General features: G+C 41.0%; 1 protein-coding gene across 1 annotated transcript in view; it reads right to left on the bottom strand.

The window, feature by feature from the left end:
- Positions 1–24,460, bottom strand: part of LOC114361643 (BTB/POZ domain-containing protein 7) — a 64,547-nt gene that overhangs the window by 14,957 nt on the left and 25,130 nt on the right. The window contains exons 18-28 of the mRNA XM_028316758.1: positions 23,792–23,920; positions 22,278–22,370; positions 21,454–21,633; positions 20,873–20,952; positions 8,562–8,633; positions 7,994–8,073; positions 7,346–7,415; positions 6,345–6,358; positions 4,754–4,861; positions 3,796–3,858; positions 2,504–2,565 (exon numbers count right to left, since the gene is read on the bottom strand). Coding sequence (XP_028172559.1) covers positions 2,504–2,565; positions 3,796–3,858; positions 4,754–4,861; positions 6,345–6,358; positions 7,346–7,415; positions 7,994–8,073; positions 8,562–8,633; positions 20,873–20,952; positions 21,454–21,633; positions 22,278–22,370; positions 23,792–23,920 — 951 coding nt within the window. The remainder of the gene's footprint in view (positions 1–2,503; positions 2,566–3,795; positions 3,859–4,753; positions 4,862–6,344; positions 6,359–7,345; positions 7,416–7,993; positions 8,074–8,561; positions 8,634–20,872; positions 20,953–21,453; positions 21,634–22,277; positions 22,371–23,791; positions 23,921–24,460) is intronic.

Raw genomic sequence — 24,460 nt, 5'->3', positions numbered from 1 at the left:
CCGTAACCCCTTTCAAGGAATGTATCTGTCACCGGAAAATAACAAGACTCGTAAGTTGATCAATTGTCTAGGTAGTTGATCAACTCTCGGAAAATAATAAACGGCATTTGAAATGTACTATATAACGTATGTATTTTAGTAAGTTGATTAATTTACGGCGTCTTGCCGTTAAATCATCCGACAAAGGCAAGGTGCACGTTGATTGGTTAAAAGACTCACGTGCTTTTATACCGCTCCCCGCCACCCGGCCGCCGCCATTACCGGTTTAAACGTAAATAAATCTATCTATTATCTTTATTTACAGTAGATAGTAAAATTAGCAATTGTTGTTTTGNACTTTATCGCGCGCGTCCCTGTTTCAAAAACCGGGATAAAAACTATCCTATGTTCTTTCCCGGGACTCAAACTATCTCTATGCCAAATTTCATCAAAATCGGTTGCGAGGTTTAAGCGGGAAAGCGTAACAGACTAACAGACAGACAGACAGACAGACAGACAGAGTTACTTTCGCATTTATAATATTAGTTGGGATATAGCATAGACGAACTTGAATATCTCTATCTCTAAAATATAAATATTAAAACAACATACAGTAGAATCCCGATTATCCGGATCAATTAAAACCAGGGGTGTTCCGGATAATCGAAAATCCGGATAATCGATTTTAAAGTAAAATCAAACAATAATTAACTTTTTACAATAGAAAGGGTTTTCAATACATCATTTATACTCTAAAAATCTAAATTTTAGACCATTGGATGGATCCATTTCTTTTAAAATGAACTAAGACGAAGTCCGTGCCGTATTACGGTGGCGGCGCCCTCCGTTTTTATGGGTCCAGACCCTAAATCGGTAATTAGAAACCGTGAAGAATGAGTCCGGATAATCGGATATCCGGATAATCGGAGTCCGGATAATCGAGATTCTACTGTATCTAAGTGTTTGTAACTCTATGAATAAACACTTGCTAAATGCTTATAATTAATGCTGTCGACCAATCAGAGAAAAGTGTATTAAGTGACGGATAATAGTGTACCGTCAAATAGTACACTGGGCAACGATTGGTCCATTTGTGGATGATTTTACTTGTAGCAATATAGTTAATTATTAAATTACGGCTAGGTACCGTAAGTTGACCAATTAGCTAAAATTCAATGCGTTAAATAGTACATTTCAACTGCCGTTTATTATTTTCCGAGAGTTGATCAACTACCTAGAAAATTGATCAACTTACGAGTCTTGTTAGGGGAGAGTTCGGTATATTGTACCGCCGGGTAAATTGTACCACCCTCATATTTCGTAAAGTATTTATTGAATGTTTGTAATTGCAACACTAAGCGATACACAACTAAATTCAATTAATATCGGCCATGTGGTTTTTGCCGTGACAACGAACTCGTGTGTTTTATTTTGAAAAGTATTTTTTCATTGTTTTCAAGTAACTTTTGACAATGCATGTTTAGTTTGTAATTTTGTTAAATTTAATCACAGGGTATTTCTAATATATTATTTAGAAGCGTAAATTAGTGTGGATTACAATTATGTGAAACATTTTTCGGTATTTATAAGCTATATTTTTTACCGATTTTTTAAAAGCACTATCACCTAGTCGGCTAAATTGTACCACATCAAGTTGTATGGAACTTTACCAAAGGATTTTGAATTTTTTTTTTAGTAAATCTTATTTTGAAGTTATAATAGGGTAGTTATGTTTGACTAACAATAAATGAAAACAAAAGACTGGCGAAGTAGATTAGGTTCAAGTGTGCGTTACGATAATTGGAATTACAAAACTTTTACTTAAAATCGTGATAACGTGTAAAACAATATCGATTGTCTATGTTATTAACTACTGTTCCTTTTCGTTACCTAATTTGTTAAGAATGTATCGTATAATATTTTGCCATAGTTTTTTTATAGGCTTGAAATTTATTGAAATCCAATTTAGTAACCCTGTGGTACAAATTATCGAACCGGTTGGCTAAATTGGACCGAAGCTCTGAGCTCGTATTTAGTTGATTTGTGCTAAATATACAACAATTGTTTTAATTGATACCTATGAAATATTAAGTTGAATAATTTCTCTTTAATTATATACCATGAACATTAGCAAAAACAAAAGAAAACTATGTGTAAAATGGGATTGAAAAAAACTGGTCCAAATTACCGGACTCTCCCTTATTTTCCGGTGACATATCGAACTGGCTTTCTTACCTCTTAACTGCCGGAACACAACAATGCTGTTAACATTGTTGTTATGGCGACAGACTTAGGCAAGATGGTGGTAGCTAGCCAGGCGGACTTAGAGCAAGCCCTACCACCAACCAAACCGAACAGAAAAATCTGCCCCCACTGGGAATAGAACCCGGGACCTCTGCGTCTGAAGCAGGTAGTAGTGCTTTTATTTTTGAGTAAAAAACAAGTTTAATTTTTATTTTTTTCTTTGTTCAGCGAATTATAATATTTGCTGGTTAAAAATGGGTCTTAAATCGGTTCAGCCTACCTGACTGGTTTCCCTGTGTCTTGTCGCGTGTTGCGCCGCCATAGCGCGCGCCGCCCGGGACCCTGCGTATAGAATAATACCACAGAATAATAATAAGTACTACGTACAGAAGTTTTACTTCGCGAAGGTATTTAAAAAAATGTATGCTCAATGGCATTAACAATATGGCGTAATTTAGCCTGTCTCAAGAGTCAAGCACCATTTTGTTGACAAACGTCAGTGATCGGCACTGCGCCGAAGCTATAGGGCTGACTTCGGTAAAATGATGTGACGTGAGGTGCCAAACTGCGGAAAATGGCGGAGGAACTACATGATTTAGCATGAATTATCATGAATAATATTAACTACTTATTTACCTCTCAGTGTCTTGAGGCAACTTAAAAAAGCAAATTCTGTGTATTTATTATTTTTCAGGCACTTAAATACTGCACAGTATTTAGTACACCATTTTCTTTATTTTCTTCCATCATACACAAGAATACGCGTGCGTGAGTCAATGTTCGCTCGTATGTGAGGCCTTGTCGAATAGTATCCTGTAGGTGGGCCATCGTGCGTGTTTTGTTTTCGATGTAAACTCGCGGAGATGAACAGGCCTGGTAATACTAAATATAACTTGTTTGATTTGGTAAAACATACGTAAGTTAACATGAAATATTTTCCCGATTAAAATTGTAACAGCTGATCCGTCAATTAGTATGAAGAAATGTCAGTGCTTGAGATATGGGTGCACGGGAGGGTGTTTTTAACACTCCAAACGTCAGCGAAACTTCAGATTTGTATAGATGACCCACGATGAACTGTCCCACCAAACTCAATGACAGGGGGGCGCTACCATCGTTCAACTATATGGTTTCCAACATGGCAAAAATCTGAACCAGCGATCCGGTATTGACGGTGGCGCCCCACTGTCAATGTCATCGACAGGACAGTCCAGTATTTTGGAACTATATATACTCTGTCACGTCATAATATGTCAATGTCACCCCTCCCGTGCCGTTCTTATATCTCAGGAACTGAGTCAGTTATGTACCAATATCAATCAGCATAGACCAGTGTAGGCAACAAAAAAAACTCAACTAGTGAAGATCAAGTTTGTCCCGGGGGAAAGTTAAACTGTCATTGGACCCGGAACGAAATTATTCAAACGAACATAGGAAGCTGTAGATCCTGGCTACACAGGAGTTGCAGCGGTGGGAACGAGAGGTGGGAATAGTCCCGTTACCAAAAAAGTCACATCCAAATCAAGAAACTCCTTTTCTACAGTCGGTTAATTAAAAGTAAGTCTCACTCACCCGGTCGCGGCGTGTGCGTGGCCCCATCCCCCAGGTCCAGTTGTAAGACGCCCGCGCTGTATTCTGTAACAAGATGCAATATTAGTACACCATCTGTACCATTATCTGTATCCATCTTTTGTACTACATTTAAAGCAAATAAATGATGATTTTGAATCATGCTATATTCAATATCGCGTCTGTCATATACTGTGGGGCGTGCCAGGGGTAGCACGCCCCCCTCCTCTAGGATATTGGGCAACTGATTTGAAGATGATAGTTGATAGTACTAACTCATGAGCTATGACATGGCATATCAGGGGCCAGGCCCCCCCTGAAAAAGAATCCTAGATACGCCAATGATCATTACGTGACGTGTCGTGTCGCATTCTGTGTGTCTGTATACCGATCATCATAACGCGTCGGGTGTCAAGTATCTGGTGTCGCCACCACTAGCGTGTCGTGGTATGTTATGTCGTCTATGTCATGACATAGACGTGTCGATTCGTCTCATGTATGACATTGACATTGACGTGGCATGTCCTCTCATGTTGTAACATTTACGTGTCATGTCCTCTCATGTTATGACATTGACATGTCGTCTCAAGTCATGACATTGACGTGTCATGTCGTCTCTAGTCATAACGTTGACGTCTCATGTCGTGACATTGAATTCTCATGACGTCTCGTGTCACGACATTGAAATATCATGTTGCGTGTTAGACGTTGTCGTGTCGTCTCATATCATATCGTGTCGTGTCGTCTCGTGTCACAAGTACTGACCGGGCGCATGTTTTCCAAAGTGGTAAAAATCGGAACTAGTGATCTGGCATTGACGGTGGCGCCTCGTCTCTCTTGTCATGACGTCTCACATTGACGTGTCATGTCGTTTCATGTCATAGCACTAACATGTCATGTCGTCTCATATCATGTCGTGTCATGTCGTCTCAAATCATATCGTGTCGTGTAATATACTGACCGGGAGCATACGCGGGTTGTGTGAGCAGATGTGTATTCGCGTTGGGCGCCATGGTCACGTCGGGCACGGCGGCCGACAGCGTGGCGCGCGGGACGGCGCCGCCGCACGCAGATGTCACTTGTCATTACGTGGCGTGGCGTGTCGCATTGTGTCAGTATACCGATCATCATGGACGCGACAGGTGTCACTTGTAGTCCGACGATTTGAAACGTCAAGTACCAAAAATCGGAAATAGTAACCAGTATTGATAATAGCGCCCTCCTGTCAATGACATCTCAGTGTTTTCCAACGTGGCAAAAATCGGAACCATAGATTCGCTATTGACGGTGACGCCCCTCTGTCAATGTCAAGGGTGGGACGGTTCTGTTGTATGTAATTCATCATATCTGGTATCACTGTTACTGGCATATCGAGACATGTCATAACATTAACGTGTCAGGTCGTCTCATGTCAAGACATTGACCTGTCATGTCGTCTCATGTCATGACATTTAATTGTCATGTCATCTCGTCATGTCATGACATTGACCTGTTATGTCGTCTCATGTCATGACACTGACATGTCATGTCGTCTCATGTCATGACTTTGACGTGTCATGACATTGACATGTTATCTCATGTAATGACATTAGCGTGTCGTGTCGTATTATGTAGTATACTGACCGGGCGCATACGCAGGTTGTGTAAGCAGATGCGTATTCGCGTTGGGCGCCATGGCCACGTCATTGACGTCTCATCTCATATCATGTCGTGTCGTGTCGTCTCATGTTATGTCCTGCCGTCTCCCTCTCAATCGTATCGTATACTAACCGGGAGCATACGCAGGTTGCGTGAGCAGATGTGTATTCGCGTTGGGCGCCATGGCCACGTCGGGCACGGCGCCCGACAAGGTCGCACGCGGGACGGCGCCGCCGCACGCAGACGTCACTTGTCATTACGTGGCGGGGCGTGTTGCATTAGTTGTCACTTATAGTCCAACGATTTTGAAACGTCAAGTGAGAAAAATAGGAAATAGTAACCAGTATTGATACTAGCGCCCCCCTGTCAATGACATCTCAGTGTTTTCCACAACGTGGTAAAAATTGAAACTAGCAATCTGGCATTACAGTGGCGCCCCCTATCAATGTCACGGGTGGGACAGTTCAGTTGTAGTTCATCTATACCGGCTATCGCTGTCATTGACATATCGTGGCGTCATATCGTGTCATGACCTTGAATTCTCATGTCGTCTCATGTCATAACGTTGACGTGTCGTGTAGTCTCATGTCATAACGTTGACGTGTCATGTCATCTCATGTCAAGACATTGACCTGCCATGTCGCCTCATGTCATAACGTTGACGTGTCGTGTTGTCTCATGATATTGACGTGTCATGTCGTCTAATGTCTTGATATTGATTGACATATCATGTTGTCTAATGTCATTGACGTGTCGTCTCATATCATGTCGTCTCTTCTTCTCTCTCAAGCGTGTAGTATACTGACCGGGAGCATACGCGGGCTGCGTGAGCAGATGTGTATTCGCGTTGGGCGCCATGGCCACGTCGGGCACGGCCGCCGACAAGGTCGCGCGCGGGACGGCGCCGCCGCACGACGACGTCGACTGCCTGTAAGGGAATACACAGTTTAGGACACATGCCCGTTTTCACCATCAATCCCTAATTTTTAAGTGACCCCTATGGTAACAAATAACAGGAATTTTTAAATTTAAAAATTAAAGATTGATGGTGAAAACGGGCATTACTTACTGCAAAAGGGAGCAAATAACTGACTGCACTGACTGTGACAGGAAATACACAGAACATAACTGAATGAAACGGGGAGTTATAACTGGCTGCAACGGGGAGTTTAACTGACTGCAAAGGGAAGTAAATAACTGACTGCAACGGGGAGTATAACTGACTGCAACGGGGAGTTTAACTGACTGCAACGGGGAGTTTAACTAATACACAGAACACAACAGGGTGTACAGGACTGACTGCAACAGGAAGTATAACTGACTGCAAAGGGGAGGAAATAAGACTGCAACGGAGGTAAAAAACTGACTGTAATGGGGAGTAAATAACTGACTAATGAGAAAAGTATAACTAAATGCAAAGGGAAGTAAATAATTGACTGCAACAGGGAGTATATAACTGACTGCAACAGGGAACACGATTGAATAAATCGCAAATAAATAAATAAGTGTAGGGATTGAAAAGCAATACATTTTCTCCAGCTTTATTTGTTTTTTACCGGGATAAACCACAAAAATAAAGTATTTGCTCTGTCTTAATTCAACCGTCTTCTGTATTGTCTTGTCCAAATCACTCACTCATTCATTCCGTTTCACTCACTTCTTTCCATCCCGTTTCACACTCCTACATACATTTCAATTTGGACTGACTAGAACCGGGAGTAGACAACTTAAAGCACGAATGTTTACAACGGGCAGTACAAGTGACTGAAACGGGGAGTACAAGTGACTGAAACGGGGAGTACAAGTGATTGAAACGGGGAGTACACAGTGTGGACAGTTTAGATGACTACTGTTTGCACCAGAAGGTAAGCAGTTTAGAGCTATTTATTAACACATCTACAGCCAACACACTTACCTGTGCTGAGTGCCGTCCACGCTTCTCGAAGGCAACTCTCTTCGACACGTGCTAGATCGGGAACTGCTCTCTGGAATATAAAAAAAATTATAATAAATAATTAAAGTCAGTGTTTTATGAAGTATAGTTGTTGCAATTCACGAAGGGAAGTGAGCTTTACATGTGCGGTGGCTCGCTACTGTTCACATCGTAAAAAAGAGTCCCAATTTCTAACCTTATCCACTTTCTCGATCTGTTCTCCATTAATCTGGATATCGAGAGACTTATTCGCGAGTTTGATAGTGTTTTTAGTAATAAAAACTTAGGCAGAGTTGCACCACCTAATTTTAAAAGCAACTATAACGATAACCGTGCTTCTGTGTGGAGTTCGACAGATTTTTGACGTTTGTTAAAGTAAGATGGTGCACCCAGCCTTAGCCTGATTAAAATTTGACATGACCTCTCAAAGAAGGTTCGTGTGTATAGATGACCTAAACTGAACTGTCCCACCGAACTCATTGACAGGGGGACGCCACCATCGTTTAACTGTATAGTTTTCAACATGGCAAAAATCGGAACCAGCGATCCGGTTTTGACGGTGGCGCCCCGCTGTCAATGTCACGGATAAGACAGTTCAGTATTTTGGAACTATATGCAAGCTATACGTACCGGCTTGATCGGCCGGGCACGGCGCGCGCACGCCGCGGTAGGAGCGCGACGAGCCGGCGCTGCCCGCGCTGCCCGACCGTCTGGAATAAAACGCAAAATTAAATATCAATACGAAGAAAAAACATTGTTTTTGCAATAAGATACTAGCCCCCGTATTCACAAACGATGCTTGCTTAAGTGAAGCAGCTCGATTTGCTGCATAGCGTTGAATAGAGTTCTGCGATTGGTTCGTGCATCAACCTGTGCTTTCACGCACACTGTGAGACCTCATAATAATGTTCGAGCGTAAATGTTTTGCCTTGTAACTCCTTGCCAGACAGTTTTTTTAGGATAGCTGCCAAAGCCGCGATGACCCAAACTTCATGATTCACCAACATTCTATCCTATATTGGGCGCATTCGCTGACAAACTTTCAGCGTTTATAAAATGACGTAGGTCTGGCGTTCACCAGCTCTTAGTCTATAATGTTCTACTATATTATATCTGCCAACAATGCACTTTTTATTCGTTATTAGTCTAATTAAAATTAGGCTTTATTGCGCCCACAATAAGACTGAAAATATCTCACCTGCAACAATCCGGCGGCGTGGACTCGTGGTCCCAGCGCCGCCTCTCGCCAGGAGAATCCCACTCGCGCTCCCTGTTGCAAAACAAACTTCAAACATTTCATTATAACCCTTTCAGACCTGGCGTCCACAATTGTAGACATAAAATATAAATCAAAATTATGAACTTAACACTGTACATTTGAAACTTAAAACGGTTGTCTTCATTTGTTCACATAATAAACTACCTAATTCAGTACTTTTAACGCCATCTCTCATGGTATAATAGCACTAATTGACAAGTTTCAACCAGTGCCCGAGCGTGATTTGAACTGTGCAGGTGAGCTCTTTATTTTATTTCGAAAAAATATGAAATAGTAACAGAGATCTTCTGTAATAAATACTAGCGTGTATTTATTATTACAAGGGACACGTGGAACATACAATTTGTGTATTTTGTGTTGTCTTTGTATTACTAATCTCGAGTTTTAGATTTGTACTCAAATGATCCCATCAGGAGGCAACTGAGCATTTTGAAATTGTTCCAAGTGATAACGGTTTTATTGTAAATTCTTTTTTTTTTCAACTTTTTTATTGTTCAAAAATACATTTATGTCAGAAATAATATAATATATTTATGTTATGTATTAAATAATTATTTAAATCATTTTTTTATATCCAGATAATATACTGTCAAAATGTTCTCACCAGAGGCCTTGAGAACACTTGATGACGGAAATCTTTCGGATTTTCTGCTATCTTCAGATGACTAAGAGAAATTTGGAGAAGCCATTGATCTATTCCTCGAAATTATTGACAGTATGTCTACCTCGGACAAACGATTCAGCTAGGTAGGTCCAATTTCTAGAAAGAGGTCATTCGTCGAATCCAACTCGGCTGGGCAGCGTTCGAGCAATTACGCAACATCTTTTCGTCCAAAATACCTCAGTGCCTGAAGACTAAAGTGTAGGTACAACCAATGTGTGTTACCATTAACGACTTATGGTTCGGAAACGTGGCCTCTCACTATAGGCCTTATACAGAAGCTCAAAGAGGCACAGCGTGCTATGGATAGGGCTATGCTCGGTGTTTCTTTACGAGATCGAATCAGAAATGAAGAGATCCGTAAATGAACTAAAGTCGCTGACTAGCCCGACCGATTAGCACGCTGAATGTGCAATGGGCAAGGCACATAGTACGCAGAACTGACGGCCGAAGGGGCAGCAACGTTCTGGAGTGGAGGCTGTGTACCGGAACAACGCAGCGTGGTACGTCCACCCACAAGGTGGACCGACGACATCATAAAGGAAGCAGGAAAGCGCTGGACGCAGGCCGCTACCAACCGAGCAACATGGAAACCATTGGGGGAGTCTTATAGGACTTTATTCCTATCCTGTATTCAGCAGTGGATGTCCTATGGCTGAGATGATGATATGATGATGATGATGANCAATTGCTAAAAGTTTATTTGGGAAATGAAACTTTGGCGATAAGTTGTTTGCGAAGTGAAATTTGGCGAAAAGTAATTTGGCCAAACGGAAGGATACCATTTTTATCATATTACGCGCGGCTGTTGACATTTATTTCAAAAATATGGCCGAGTTGGAATACCTACTGTATAGATAGTATTACCGTGTCTTTGTTCAACAATGGACGTCCCATGGCTGAAATGATGATGAAGATGATGATCTCTCCACTTGGCACTTACCCTGAGTTTCCGTATAGCGTTCCTGGTGACCAGCTGGCAATCGTACAGCTCGATGAGTTGCAGGTTGTGGCACGAGATCAGATGCTCCAGAGCGTCGTCCGTCACCAGCGGACAATTGTCCAGACCTGGGACAATTGGAACGATTCCAGGGTAAAAAAGCAATAGTTTTTTAATTTTATTTAATCTGATTTTATTTAGGGACTTTTGAAAACATGTCAGTCCCATCGAATCTTAACCTACGCTTACATTAACATTCACTATTCAGAAAGAAACTTAATCCTGCGAAACCATATCCACCACAAATCGGTTAAAAACCCAAAAAGGTTAGCAAAAATATTAACAAAACCTCCTAGATCTATAAAGCAATAGTTGGATTTAGATCGTCGATTAAGTATTCAAAAAATCGTTCGTTCGTTTCAGCCGAAAGACGTCCACTGCTGGACAAAGGCCTCCCCCAAGGATTTCCACAAAGATCGGTCCTGCGCCGCCGGTATCCAGGCACCTCCCGCGACCTTCACCAGATCGTCGGTCCACCTATTGGGAGGCCTGCCCACGCTACGTCTTTAGGCTCGTGGTCGCCAAATACCAAACAAAACAATACAATTCGAAAAATACCCAACACATATTTTTTCGATTTATCAAATCTATGAAAATTGGCAGAGATATGAAAGCCAAAGATCAAAGTGGAGGTCAGTGGCGTCACTGCGTTGTAAAAAAGTGTAGCACGGTGTGACATCTTGCGGAATTTCAACGAAATATCTTCGTGATTATTTATTTGATTGACAAAGAAAAAATATGTCCAATATTTTTTGATAAATAATTTATTATCAAAAACAACTTAAAAAATGCAGCTGGATTACATGGACCGCCATACTAACCAACTGCAAAACTAAGTCTGCACGGGAAAAAGGTCCATAAAACTCAGAACTATATTCAATAGTTTTAAATAAAAAATATGCTACTATGATCGTAATATTTATGGAGAAAGTACAATATCGGTCTGCTATCATAGAAAGACGGTGAACGTGATCCTAAATCAATTTCATTTTTGTTGTATAGTACGGACTACGGAACCCTAAAAACATTATCAACTTACCTAGTACTGTGAGGTGTTCCGCGGCGCACGGCGACATTGACAGCTGTTTGATGCCATAGTCTGTGATCAGCTCGCAATGTGATAGGGTCTGGAAACGCATTTTATACCAACATTAGGTAGAATTCACTGGTTGGGTTGTTGGCGGTCAAGCTGTAGATCCTGGCTACACAGGAATCGCAGCGGTGGGAACGAGAGGTGGGAATAGTCTTGCTGAATTGGGTAGTTGATTAAAAGGAGAAGGATGTATTTTTTTAAACTATAGTCTGGTCTGTTAGCATGTAGAATTTTGTCCAATGACCCCAAGCTACCCATTCTTATCGCTCGCGCGTAATTATATTGCTGTCGCGACTGTGCGACGGGCGCCCGCGAGCGATAAGGATGGGTAGCTTGGGGTCATTGGACAAAATTCTACGTGCTCACAGACCGGGCTTTAATTATAGCTATTGAGAATTTCTTCAAATATGATATGAGTCACATTGCAGTATTCATTATTCTTATTGATAAACAATAAATAATATTAAAAATGTAATAGATTTGCAATAAAACTAACAGTGAAATCGGTGAACATACATCAAAGAAAAAAAAGTGAAATATAACATCTTCTTGTTTTGAAGTCGGTCACTATAACAGAGTAATAGAAAAGATACACACAGAGGAAGATAATTCCTTTTTTACGTTTCATAGGGTTCTGTACCTTACATTGCCACCAAATTGAACCTCATTCAGTTGAAAAGCAATGACTTTTTTTATTATCTGTAAATGTACACCGCACTGTAACAGTACATGTATACTTACACTATTTAAAAATTACAGTTTTTTCACATAAGTTGACTTTTTAAGCTAAAACTCATTTATTTCTTTTTCAAAGGTTTACATGCTTTAAAATGTACAAAGTTATAAATATTTATGCGAGCTAGGCAGTAACGTATCCCAAACATTTTTATCTTTTAAAAAATCATCGATTTTATAGTAGCCCTTTTTCACTAAGGTACTTTTAATATGTGCTTTGAATTTATGAATGGGTAGTTCTACAACAGTTTGTGGTAATTTATTAAAGAATTTAATACATTTTCCCATAAATGAATTACCAATCTGTCTGTTTCTTGTATTAAAGTTATGCAAATCACTCTTTTTCGTGAATTGCTCTATATTTTTGCGGACATATAAAAGGTTTTCATAAATGAACTGTGAAGCTACTGTCTGTTGTGTGTTATAGAAGGTTAAAAATATGAAATGCTCTTACCAGTTTCTCAAGCCTAGGGCAGCCCATCGCGAGGTGAACAAGTGTGGCATCCGTGATCAGCACGCATTCTTCTAAGTCCATTCGCTCGAGGAGTCTGCAGCTCTGTGGAGAAACATCATCATCATTATTATTATGACGAGGGTGGTGATCGTTGTAATGAGGAGTATCGTATTTGCGATCACCAGTTGGCGCTACTGGCGACAGGACCTTACTCTACAGTGATGCCAAAATTATCATCATCTTATGGTTTATACAGGGTGTTAGGTAAATGGGTATATGAGCCTACACTAGCCCATGTTAAAATGGGCATATAAATGCTATGGTGAAGTCAGAAAATTGATATCTTCATTTTAATTATTTAAACTTTCATACAAATCGGATTTTATAAAAAATATTTTGTATGAAAAAAAAATGATATCAAAATTATTTATGTGCCCATGTTAACATGGGCTAGTGTCGGCTCATATACCCATTTACCTAACACCCTGTAGATGACCTACACTGAACCGTACCAGCAATGACATTTGCAAGAGGACGCTACTATCAATGCTGGGTTGTTAGTAAGATAATTATCTGTCATTGAGATAGAATAAGAACACTAAACTTGCACTCGCTACGTTGCGACGTTATTTCGAATAATAATGCCTTCTCCCAATTTAGAAAAATTAGGAAACATTTCAACTTACTAACATTCAAAAAATTATCTTAGCCTAGCTAAAGCTTGAAACACATGAGAATCCCCTAAACTTTGAATCTTAACGCCTCGATAGAAGTTCAAAATTGCTGCCACTCAAAAACCGCTCTTACTCACCCGAGCCAAAGCCTGGAACCCAGCGTCCGTCAGTTGACTACACAGCGCCAGTTCCAACGTGACTAAGTCCGGACAGTGCGCCGCGAGTGCGGACAGCGAAGTGTCCGTTAGTCGCGTGCATCCGGACACGCAGAGCCGACGCATAGCGCCCCCTAGCTTGATTATCGAGTCGTCTGTTAGATTCTGCGAAAGCAAAATTTCACTGTCAATTAATCAGATTTTCCGTGTTTAATTTTGGCAAACTATCGACAATATCCGGCTCGAAGGACCAATAAAGTCTAAATAGAAATGATAAAGGCAATTTGTGTAATAAGAAAGTATGAATTTTCGTACACTGTTAATATTATTGACGTGAAGTCAATTATTATGTGAACAAAAAAAAATAATAAAACTGAGTCAGTGTATAGAGCATTGGTTCCCAAACTTATTTGAGACGCGCCCCCTTTCGACCATACAAAAAATTCCGCGCCTCTCCTCCATTCAAGATTATTTATTGGTGGTATCCAGCAGTCTGGAATGCATTCTCTCAGCGGTCGCAGGTTTCTTATAGAGATGGCCCGCGCCCCCCTTTAAAGGTCTTTGCACCCCCCACTTTGGGAATCAATGGTCTAGAGCAGTGTTTTTCAACCTTTTTCATGACGTACATTGTACGTTTTACATTTTCTTTGCTATAAACCTCACGGAGCCCGAGACCATTCCAACGAATGCAAAACCGTGGAAATCGGTTCGTGCGTTCTGGAGTTATAGCGTCAGGAAGGAAAGGAAGGAAAACCCGACTTATTTTTATATAGTAGATTTATGCATTTTCATAATTACATTTCGAATAAATCTAGCATTAAACCTTTACTGTTTTTTTTTTACTGAGGTAGTTTTTACGACCTCTCGCGACCCCCCTATAGAGGCTTCGCGACCCCCTAGGGGGTCCCGACCCACAGGTTGAAAAACACTGGTCTAGAGGTATGGGAGCGACACGGAAGGCGTGACATAGACATATCATGACGTGACAGAGCAAACAAATCTGAAGTCTTGCTGACGTTTGACGTCACAAAAACAGCTTCCCGTACTGCTCCCATATCTCAAGCACTGACTTTAGTTAAATGCTAGACTTGTCCGGTCGCCGAGCACGTAGAATTTCGTCCAATGACCCCGAGCTAGGTAGCTTGGGGTCATTGGACGAAATTCTACGTGCTCAGCGACCAGACTTTAGGTAATCATTTTTCTACATATCTCTGTATACTCACATCACATCCCTGCACATTCAAAACTTCCAAATCTGGGCAATATGTAGCAAGACAGGATACGGCTCTGTCATTCACATTCTTGCAGCCTGAGAACAAAAACAACAAAAATAAGTTGAATATTAAAAAACTCACGCTACGCTAAATGGTAGAATCACAGAAACTAAAGGGAGATGTGACAAAGGGGGCGGCCCCGGTGTCACAGCAATATGCCCAAACACAGTGTGCTTACCATGAGTTTACGTTAGGTGTGCTCGCTAGCGACTGCGTAAAAAAATGACATCTAAATGTATGACATATTGTGCAGCGCCCCTAGCGGCTACTTTCAAGAAATAAAATCTTCATAGAATTTTTTGACGTATTCGCTAGCGAGCTCACCTAACGTAAACTCATGGTAAGCACACTGAACACATTGCTCGTGACAGCAATGATGACAGCAGCGACGTCATAATGTAAACAGTTTACATTGCTTGCGTAGTACTAAAGATTATTTGTACGTTGAATACTGATACCGCAGTGGATAATGAGCACATATTTTGATCTTTGTGTGTGTCAATTTCTAATGCGACACTGAGTTTGGAACTCAGCGCATTAGTTGGCATCTCTCTACAGGGTGGAATTTTGTAATGTCACCTGGAGAGAAAGTAGTAAAGTACTCTTAATTTTGAAGATAGAAAATTTTAGTCAATGAAAACATTTCTTTATTTTTTAAATGGAAGAAAACTGCATTCAAAGATTTTCGATTTTTTTTCGAAATTTCTCTACCGTAGTACCACATAATTATCTGAAAAAAATTACAATAATTTAAGATTTCTTGGATTTCCTTTCATTTGATTTGTCAAGTTTGTTAGAGAAATTTCATCCTTATACTTAACTTAACCCTCGATGCAATAAAAATACAGGGTGTAATTTTTGACAGATTTTAGTTGGTTCGATTCCCTGGTGTGGCATGCAAATTTTTGGCAATCTTTGAATGCAGTTCTATTTCTTTTCAAAAATAAAGGAATGTTTTCTTTGAGTAAAAATTTCTACCTATAGTATTAAGAGTACTTTACCTCCAGGTGGCATTATAAAATTCCATCATGTATATCTCTATGGGTAGAATAACAGAATTGTTTTAAAAAACTGACCTCTGCATATGAAGCTCTTGAGTTTAGGGCACCCTCTGGCCAAAGCCTCGACGCCGTTCTCAGTGATCGATTGACACCACGATACGTTGACGTGAGTGAGCATCTGTGGACATGACACGTTGACGTGTTAGCCGCCATCTTGTGTTCATCATCATCATCATTTCAGCCATAGAACGTTCACTGCTGAACATAGGCCTCCCCCAATGCTTTCCATGTTGATCGATTGGTAGCGGCCTGCGTCCAGCGCTTCCCCATCTTGAGTTAAAGGGCCCAAAATTCGATGGCCTTTTTGTTTTGACTTTTAGTTGGCCGATAGTTGGGTCGGGTTGTTAATCAGTAGAGATGTATGAAAGTATTGTGGTATGACTATTGTGGTGAGCTCACTCGTAATACAAGCTTATTTAGCTTAGTACATTGGTTCCCAAAGGGGGGGGCGCGCCCCCCAGGAGATACGCAAAGATCTTTTAAGGGGGGACGCGGGCCATCTGTGTAATTAAGTATAAAAAACCTGCGACCGCTGCGAGAATGCATTCCAGACTGCTCGATACGACCAATAAATAATCTTGACTGGAGGAGGGGGGCGCGGTATTCTTGTCCGGTCGAAAGGGGGCGTGACTTAAATAAGTTTGGGAACCAATGGCTTAGTACGAGGGGCTAACGGGACTGTTAGTAATTTGTGTAATAACAAATTACTAAAGAAGTGCGCACATTACACCGATTTGGTATCGGCCGATTCTTCATACAAATTGAAATCGGGCCCAACTATCGGCCGACTAAAAGTCGGTGGTCTGCGCCTAGGCTTAATCTAATGTTTCAATAGTTGATTTTATGACAAAAATGTCTATGAGAAGTACAAAGCTGATAAAATTTCAAGTATAAAAATAAAAGGAAAACATTGTATAATCTGGTCTGCGAGCATGTAGAATTTTGTCCAATGACCCCAAAATACCCATCCTTATCGCTCGCGCGTAATTATGTTGCTGTCGCGCTCGCACACTCACTGCGGGCGCCCGTCGCACAGTCGCGACAGCAATATAATTACGCGCGAGCGATAAGGATGGGCAGCTTGGGGTCATTGGAAAAATTCTACGTGCTCACAGACCGGGCTTTAGTTTTAATGTAACATATTAGAAAAATATATGAAAAAAAAAAAGGAAAACTCACCGGGCATCCATCTGATAATGCTTTAAGGGATATGTCTGTTATGCTCGGACACGAATCGAGGTTTATCCTGGAAAGAATAGAATGTATATTTAATATACTGGTAACACTAGTCTTGTATACAGGGTGTGAAGAATTGGGGTACAATTTTCGGGTACTTTAAATGTACCCCAAAGTATTTACAAAATTTAATTTACCTAAATAATACCACTATAAACAAGACAAACTACAAACAATACGTCAACTACATAAACGAAAACATAATCAATCTAAGAAATAACCAAAAAATAGTCAAAAAGAAACAAAATATACTTCAAAAATGTAAAAAATCCTAAAAACCGAAACAAAAAAAGATAAAATCAAAGAAAAAACTACTAAAAATAAAACGGAAAATGTTATATTTTTCAAAAAACGTACTTTCATGCCACAGTCCGTACGGGTCTATCAACAACTTTCCTAAAAAACCAAAAAGTAAAAAAAAACTAAAAAACAACGAAAAAAGCGTCAAACCGCTAAAACAACAAAAAAAATCGAAACAACTACAAAACCAAAAGAAAAGAAGCGACAACTAAAAACATCCAACACTGAATTAACGACATAGATACCTATTTTGTTCCAAACTTCAGAACGACGACATGGCAAACCGTGCACATCGCAAAATGTCCGAATTACAAATATGGGACTGCAAAATCGGCCATATTGCAAAGTGTACGGTTCACAGGAGTTACGACGACATCTATGCAAACGTTTTCTTTAGAAGAAAAAATCGTTGAAGAAGATTTTCCTTAACCTAAATCTTTTAAAAAACTAGATCCTTAAACGTGTGGCAATAGAGAATTGAATTGAATTTTGATCTAATCACTGAATGGCAAAAAAGATGGGATACGTCAAGTAAAGGGCGTCACTTAAATAAATTACTAGCTTTCCGCCCGCGGCTTCGCCCGCGTGGAATTTTGTCTGTCACAGAAAAACTTTATCGTGCGCGTCCCTGTTTCAAAAACCGGAATAAAAACTATCCTATGTCCTTTCCCGGGACTCAAACTATCTCTATGCCAAACATTAAAATCGGTTAGTGGTTTAGGCGTGAAAGCCAGACAGACAGAGTATGAGACTTTCGCATTTATAATTAGACTAGCTTTGGTCGCCCGCTACGCGGGCTACAAAAGCTAGATCTGCGATGCTGGCCGCTCCGGGCTTCGCCCTACGCGGCGCTCGGCCTGCGGCCTCGCATTCGGAGCTCGGCCTTCGGCCTCGCAAAAATTACAGGGGGCGTTCTCGTTTGTCACGGTGCTCTTGTGCTTTTTTGCCGCAACGCAAGTAAATCTATGGCGACTGTGGGTATTTGAACCATCGCTCGGCCTTCGGCCTCGCCTTTCTGTCTGTCANATGGAAACCATTGGGGGAGTCTTATAGGACTTTATTCCTATCCTGTATTCAGCAGTGGATGTCCTATGGCTGAGATGATGATATGATGATGATGATGATGATGAAAGAAGATATTTAATTTTGTTATTTAGACAAAAAATGATTTTTTTATAAAAAACTAATTAAAAAGTGTTCCATAAAAGTAAGTTCTATTATTTCAATAACACTGTTAATCCTATAAGTTTTTTTCACGTGAGACGGATGGCCACATTTGTAGACATAAAAAGAAAATGCATTTTCTCGAAAAGTATAACACTAGGATTTTTTTCATTATTTTTTTCTTACATACCTTACTATACTTTAGTTGCATAAATTTTACTAAATTGATCGGGTGAAAAAAAATAATTCAGGTCTGAAAGGGATAAGGTACAAAATACACTGCAAATGAGGGTTTTCGCGAATGAAAAATCCGCCAGATGGCAATACGTAGACGCGAGTTCCAAATCGTAAAGGTAGCAGGGAAGCGCTGGACGCAGGCCGCTACCAATCGGGCAGCATGGAAAGCATTGGGGGAGGCCTATGTTCAGCAGTGGACGTCCTGTGGCTGAAATGATGATGATGAGGTCCAAATGCTGCATGATTGGTTATTTTTGACATGACATTGACAGATATGTCAAAATCCACCAATCGCGCAGCAGTCAGACCCCACGTCCACGTCCCGCCATCTAGCGGATCTTTCATTCACGAAAACCTTCATTGATGAAAAAGATAACTTCTAATTTTCATTCATAGATGGCGCTATTCCGAGTTGAATCGCGGTAACCGCCAGTTGTAAGTTGTCAAAACGCGATTGTCTTGGTAAAAAGAAGGTACGACATCTCTAATTAATTATCACTGGTTTATTGACTTTAGGGCCTTGCCACACTGGCGGATTGTAAACGTTTTCTGGGCGGAGCAGCGGCGGCATTTTGCAAGCATTTTGGTAGACCCTTCATTAGGTGGACCGACGATTTGGTGCAGGTCGCGGGAAGTAGGCACCTGAATGGAAATGAACCAGGACCGGTCTTTATGGAAATCCTTGGGGGAGGCCTTTGTCCAGTAGTGGACGTCATTTGGATGAAATGAACAAAACATACATTCATCTTCTTACCCCCTTACTAATAAAAAGTTACACGGTTGTTGATCACTGTTTTAAAATGACATTTCCATACTAAACGTCACTTTAAAACACTGATCAACGAGTGTGTAAGTTTTATTAGTAAGGGGGTAAATATAAAAAAGGAGAAATTGACTGACTCACTGACATATCAACGCACAGCCTAAACGGCTAAACGTAGGCACTTGAAATTTGGAAGGGACGTAGCTTAGGTACCGTAGAGGTGCACTAAAAAAGGAATTCCCGAAATTCCCCCGGGAACGGGAATAAGCGGGAAAATCCTTTAGTATGAAAAATCTAAACCGCTTAAGTTAGACGCTTGAAAAGACAATGCCGGAAATTGGCGTCTTTTTTTTTCGCGCGGCCATCGACCAAACTTTGTTTTTTGATTACAAAATAGTGTAATAAACCAAACTTACTATGTCATGTATACCTCTAAACTCAGTCTGAACTGAGTTACGAGCATTAGAAGTTTGATGATTTTCATACTAGATTTGCTTTTTGCGCGCAAAGTTTTGTAAGAAATTGCAACAAAATAGTGAGATTGTATATGTAAACAAACAATACCATCCATTAAAAGCTCCAGACATCAGTATGGAGCAGAATCAGCGCAATAAAAAAATAGCGCAATATTTTGTTGCAATTTCTTACAAAACTTGCGCACAAAAAGCAAATCTTGTATGAAAATCATCAACCTTCTTATGCTCGTAACTCAGTTCAGACTGAGTTTAGAGGTATACCATGCCATAGTAAGTTTGGTTTATTACACTATTTTGTAATCAAAAAACAAAGTTTGGTCGATGGCCGCGCGAAAAAAAAGACGCCACTTTCCATACAAAATCTGGCATTGCCATTTGGCATGCAGGTACCTTAGTAAACTTAAAGCTTAGTTCCAACAGGATATTGCTAAATTCCCACGGGAACGGGAGTTAGCGGGAAAAAACATTTGTATGAAAAAATCTAAGCCGCGTAAGATAGATGAAGGGGGTAAAACGGGATCCACGCGTACGAAGTCGCGGGCGGCCGCTAGTAAATAATAAATAACATATCAACGCACAGCCTAAACGGCTAAACGTAGGCACTTGAAATTTGGAAGGGACGTAGCTTAGGTACCGTAGGGGTGCACTAAGAACGGAATTCCCGAAATTCCAACGGGAACGGGAATTAGCGGGAAAATCCTTTTGTATGAAAAATCTAAACCGCTTAAGTTAGACGCTTGAAATTTGGCATGCAGGTAGGTACCTTAGTAAACTTAAAGCTTAGTTACAACAGGATATTGCAAAATTCCCATGGGAACGGGAGTTAGCGGGAAAAAACATTTGTATGAAATAATCTAAACCGCGTAAGATAGATGAAGGGGGTAAAACGGGATCCAAGCGTACGAAGTCGCTGGCGGCCGGTAATAATTATTATAGAAAAATAGTACCTTTCATTGGTGTCTTCGGTGAGCAACAACTCTGCGCAGGAATCGGGCAGCGACATCTCGCGGACTGCTCTTAGAGCGATCTGTGGACAAAAAAAATGATAAAAATATGATCCTTCGAGCCGGATAGTATTTTTATTTTATTTTATTTGGAAAACCTACAGCATATTTATGATCCCTAGAGCGGGATAATAAGGCTCTATGACCGGGATATGCTCCGTCAGGGCGAATAACATTGTTCTTCTAGTCAGATGATATTATGGTCCTTCAAACCTAATACTCTTGTCCATCGGGCCGTACCATATAGACCATGTTATTGCCATTCGACCCAGATATGATCTTTTAAGCCCGATAACATGAGCCTTAGATATAGATATAGAGCCAGATAAATGGTCCTTCGAGCCGGATCACATCCCTCACGGGCGCGGGGTCATGCGCATGCTACTTTAATGCACGAGCAGCAGGCGGGAGCAGAGATATGGTTCGTCAAACCGCATATGGTCCTTCGAGCCGGACGCATGGTCCTTCGAGCCGGACACATGGTCCTTCGAGCCGGACGTATGGTCCTTCGAGCCGGATCTCACCTGTTCTCTAACAGGCGCGGGGTCGTGCGCGTGCAGCCTGAGCGCGCGCGCGGCGGGCGGCGCGGCGCATAACTCGCGTGCACGTGCACGTAACGCGGCGAGCACGCGCGGAGACACGCACGCGCCTTCCAACGCGCCCTGCCCGGCGGGAGCTGCGACGTTATTTCGTGCTGCGGCCACCTGTGAAGAGAATATGCCACGTCAACACACGTAGTCATAAGTTCAATAGACTATAGACAGCACCTTACTATCTATTTAACCCTTAACCACTGACGTGTCATTTTGTTACACTAACACTGACGTACGTACGGTATACGTACCTAACTTTGAAGACCTCGTGATGTATCAATAGAGTGCTACTTTGGTGATATTTGAATTTAAATTACTTACACGTTTATATTAAAACAGAGATGGTAAAAAAACATATTAACATTTATTTTATTTTATTCAATAAGTACACATACAGGTTACAGTCATTTACATATCAAAATACATAAACAAAATGAACATTGTCTAGACTCCAACCTACAAGTAGCGTACATTTAAGTTACGATGATTTCATTTACGTTGCACAATTAATAAACACATACAAAATGCTCAAATACACAACCCTATAAACTAATAACATTAATAAAATAGTATGATATTGGTGAAATCCTCCAGAGGTAATAAAATATACACAGGCATTTTTTTTAAATCAACACAAACCTTTACCTTACCTTGGGTTACCTTTTTTTTTTAAATATTTATTTTGACGTTCGTAAGCGTCAAATCTTGTTCTAAATTTAATAAGGATTTATCATTTCAGCGTAGCGCTCACTCACCATATACAGGGTGTCAGGAATACGGTGCATGTAGCGCGCTCGTCTCAGCCGTGCTAATTCTGCTTCCGGCACCGCCTGTCCTTCCAGCAAAGCCTGGAGATCAAACGGTACAACTTGAAAGTATAACTATAAACATAATAGATATATCACTAGACGCACACGAGAAGGTTTGACGATTTCGTAGACTTTTAGAGCATACTAAGGCTGAGTTGCACCACCTCACTTTAACCGTAACAAGTGCTTAGTAACCGGTGCTTTTTGTATGGAGTTCGACAGATTTTTGATGTTTGTCAAAGTTAAAGTAAGATGGTGCAACTCAGCCTAATTCTTTCACTAATAAATTACATAGTTGTTGAACACGACTTCAATGTGACGTTTTTATCTTTCTAGCAAAAATTATATTCTTCTTTTACGTCTGGTTGCCGAGCAGTTAGAATTTCGTCCAATGACCCCAAGCTACCCTTGTTGCTGTCGCGCTCGTACGCTCACTGCGGGCGCCCGTCGCACAGTCGCGACAGCAATATAAATACACGCGAGCGATAAGGATAGGTAGCTTGGGATCATTGGACGAAATTCTATCTGCTCGGCGACCGGAATTTAGCTGCGTGTGTCTTTTTATTATCAACTAGCAAGTTGGTTAATTATTATTGTTTTGTTTGTTATTAATTTTTTTCTCCATCATGTCTGATGATAACCTCAGGAGTACACGTTCAAATAAATAATTTTGTAAATGTACTGATGTCCTCAAAATAAACTCAAATCCAATCATTTATTTGTAGAAACATAGGTGAAGATGTAGAATTCAGGTGGTACATAGTGAGTAGAGCTCGTATGTTTGGCCTATGAATGGCGTAAAAATGAGTCTCATATAAAGTTACAAACAAAACTAGTTACACAACATAATAATAAAATCAATGTCAACGCAAAACCAACCTTAAGCTCATCTAGGTAAGGTATGAAGCAGCGTGCGGGCCGATGCGCTCCTCTACCGAGCCAGGCGTCCGCCGTGGATCCTTCTTATGAGACCGCAGTCAAGGGAATACCGACCTTAAGCTCATCGAGGTAAGGTATGAAGCAGCGTGCCCTAGCAATGCGCCCGCTAGTAAGTAGACCGTAGAACCTTCCTGTATGGTACCGCATGTCAAAGGAATACCAACCTTAAGCTCATCAAGATAAGGTATGAAGCAGCGTGCCCTAGCACCCGTCTGCTATAGACCCATCCTGAATGGGACCGCAGTCAAAGGAATACCGACCTTAAGCTCATCTAAAGCCTGGTCTGTGAGCAGGTAGAATTTTGTCCAATGACCCCAAGCTACCCATCCTTATCGCTCGCGCGTAATTATGTTGCTGTCGCGACTGTGCGACGCGCGCCCGCAGTGAGTGTGCGAGCGCGACAGCAGACCAGACTATAGGTAAGGTATGAAGCAGCGTGCCCTAGAAAGGCGTCCGCTAGTAAGTAGATTAGTAGACCGAAGACCCATCCTGAAAGGGACCGCTGTCAAAGGAATACCAACCTTAAGCTCATCAAGATAAGGTATGAAGCAGCGTGCCGGTCGATGCGCTCCTCTCCCGAGCCAGGCGTCCGCCGTGGATCCTTCTTCGCCCGTCGAAGCCGGGGCTGGGATGAGACCGCGACGCACCATCTGGAAAATAAATAAACTATGGATTTTAAGGGTTCAGTAACTCTTATGAAACCCTAATGGATTAGTACGTTATCGTTAAAACTCTAACGCCCGTTTTCACCACCAATCCCTAATTTTTAAGTGATTTGGGATTGATGGTGAAAACGGGCATTAGTTTATTCTTCAGTTAAAAGTTAACGGATGATTGAAAAATCTGCCCTAAAACGTATCTACTTTTACGTTAAGATTCGATGGAACTGACATGTTCTCGGACAAAGGCCCCTAAATTAAAACAGATTAAAAAGGGTATTTCACTTTCACTTCTTTACCTGCGTGAATTAACTCCAGCACAGCGCCATCTATTACCAGGTTTAGGAACTTATAAACATTCGTAGTCTCTGTCTCTGCATGGGTGACTACAGTATCTTTTTTTTTATGCAAGACAAGGCAGGTATTTGGCCGCAATCGCACCTGGTGTTAAATGAGTTGCAGTCTAGGATCTACTCACCACTTGGCACCCCTGACAAGCAAGATCTTGTTTTGTCTTGGTGCCAACTGATT

This window comes from Ostrinia furnacalis, unplaced genomic scaffold (genome assembly GCF_004193835.3).
Source record: "Ostrinia furnacalis isolate ACB-3 unplaced genomic scaffold, ASM419383v2 OfSCF5861, whole genome shotgun sequence".
In the NCBI taxonomy this organism is placed as follows: Eukaryota; Metazoa; Arthropoda; class Insecta; order Lepidoptera; family Crambidae; genus Ostrinia; species Ostrinia furnacalis.
This window is presented reverse-complemented; position numbering and strand designations above follow the sequence as displayed.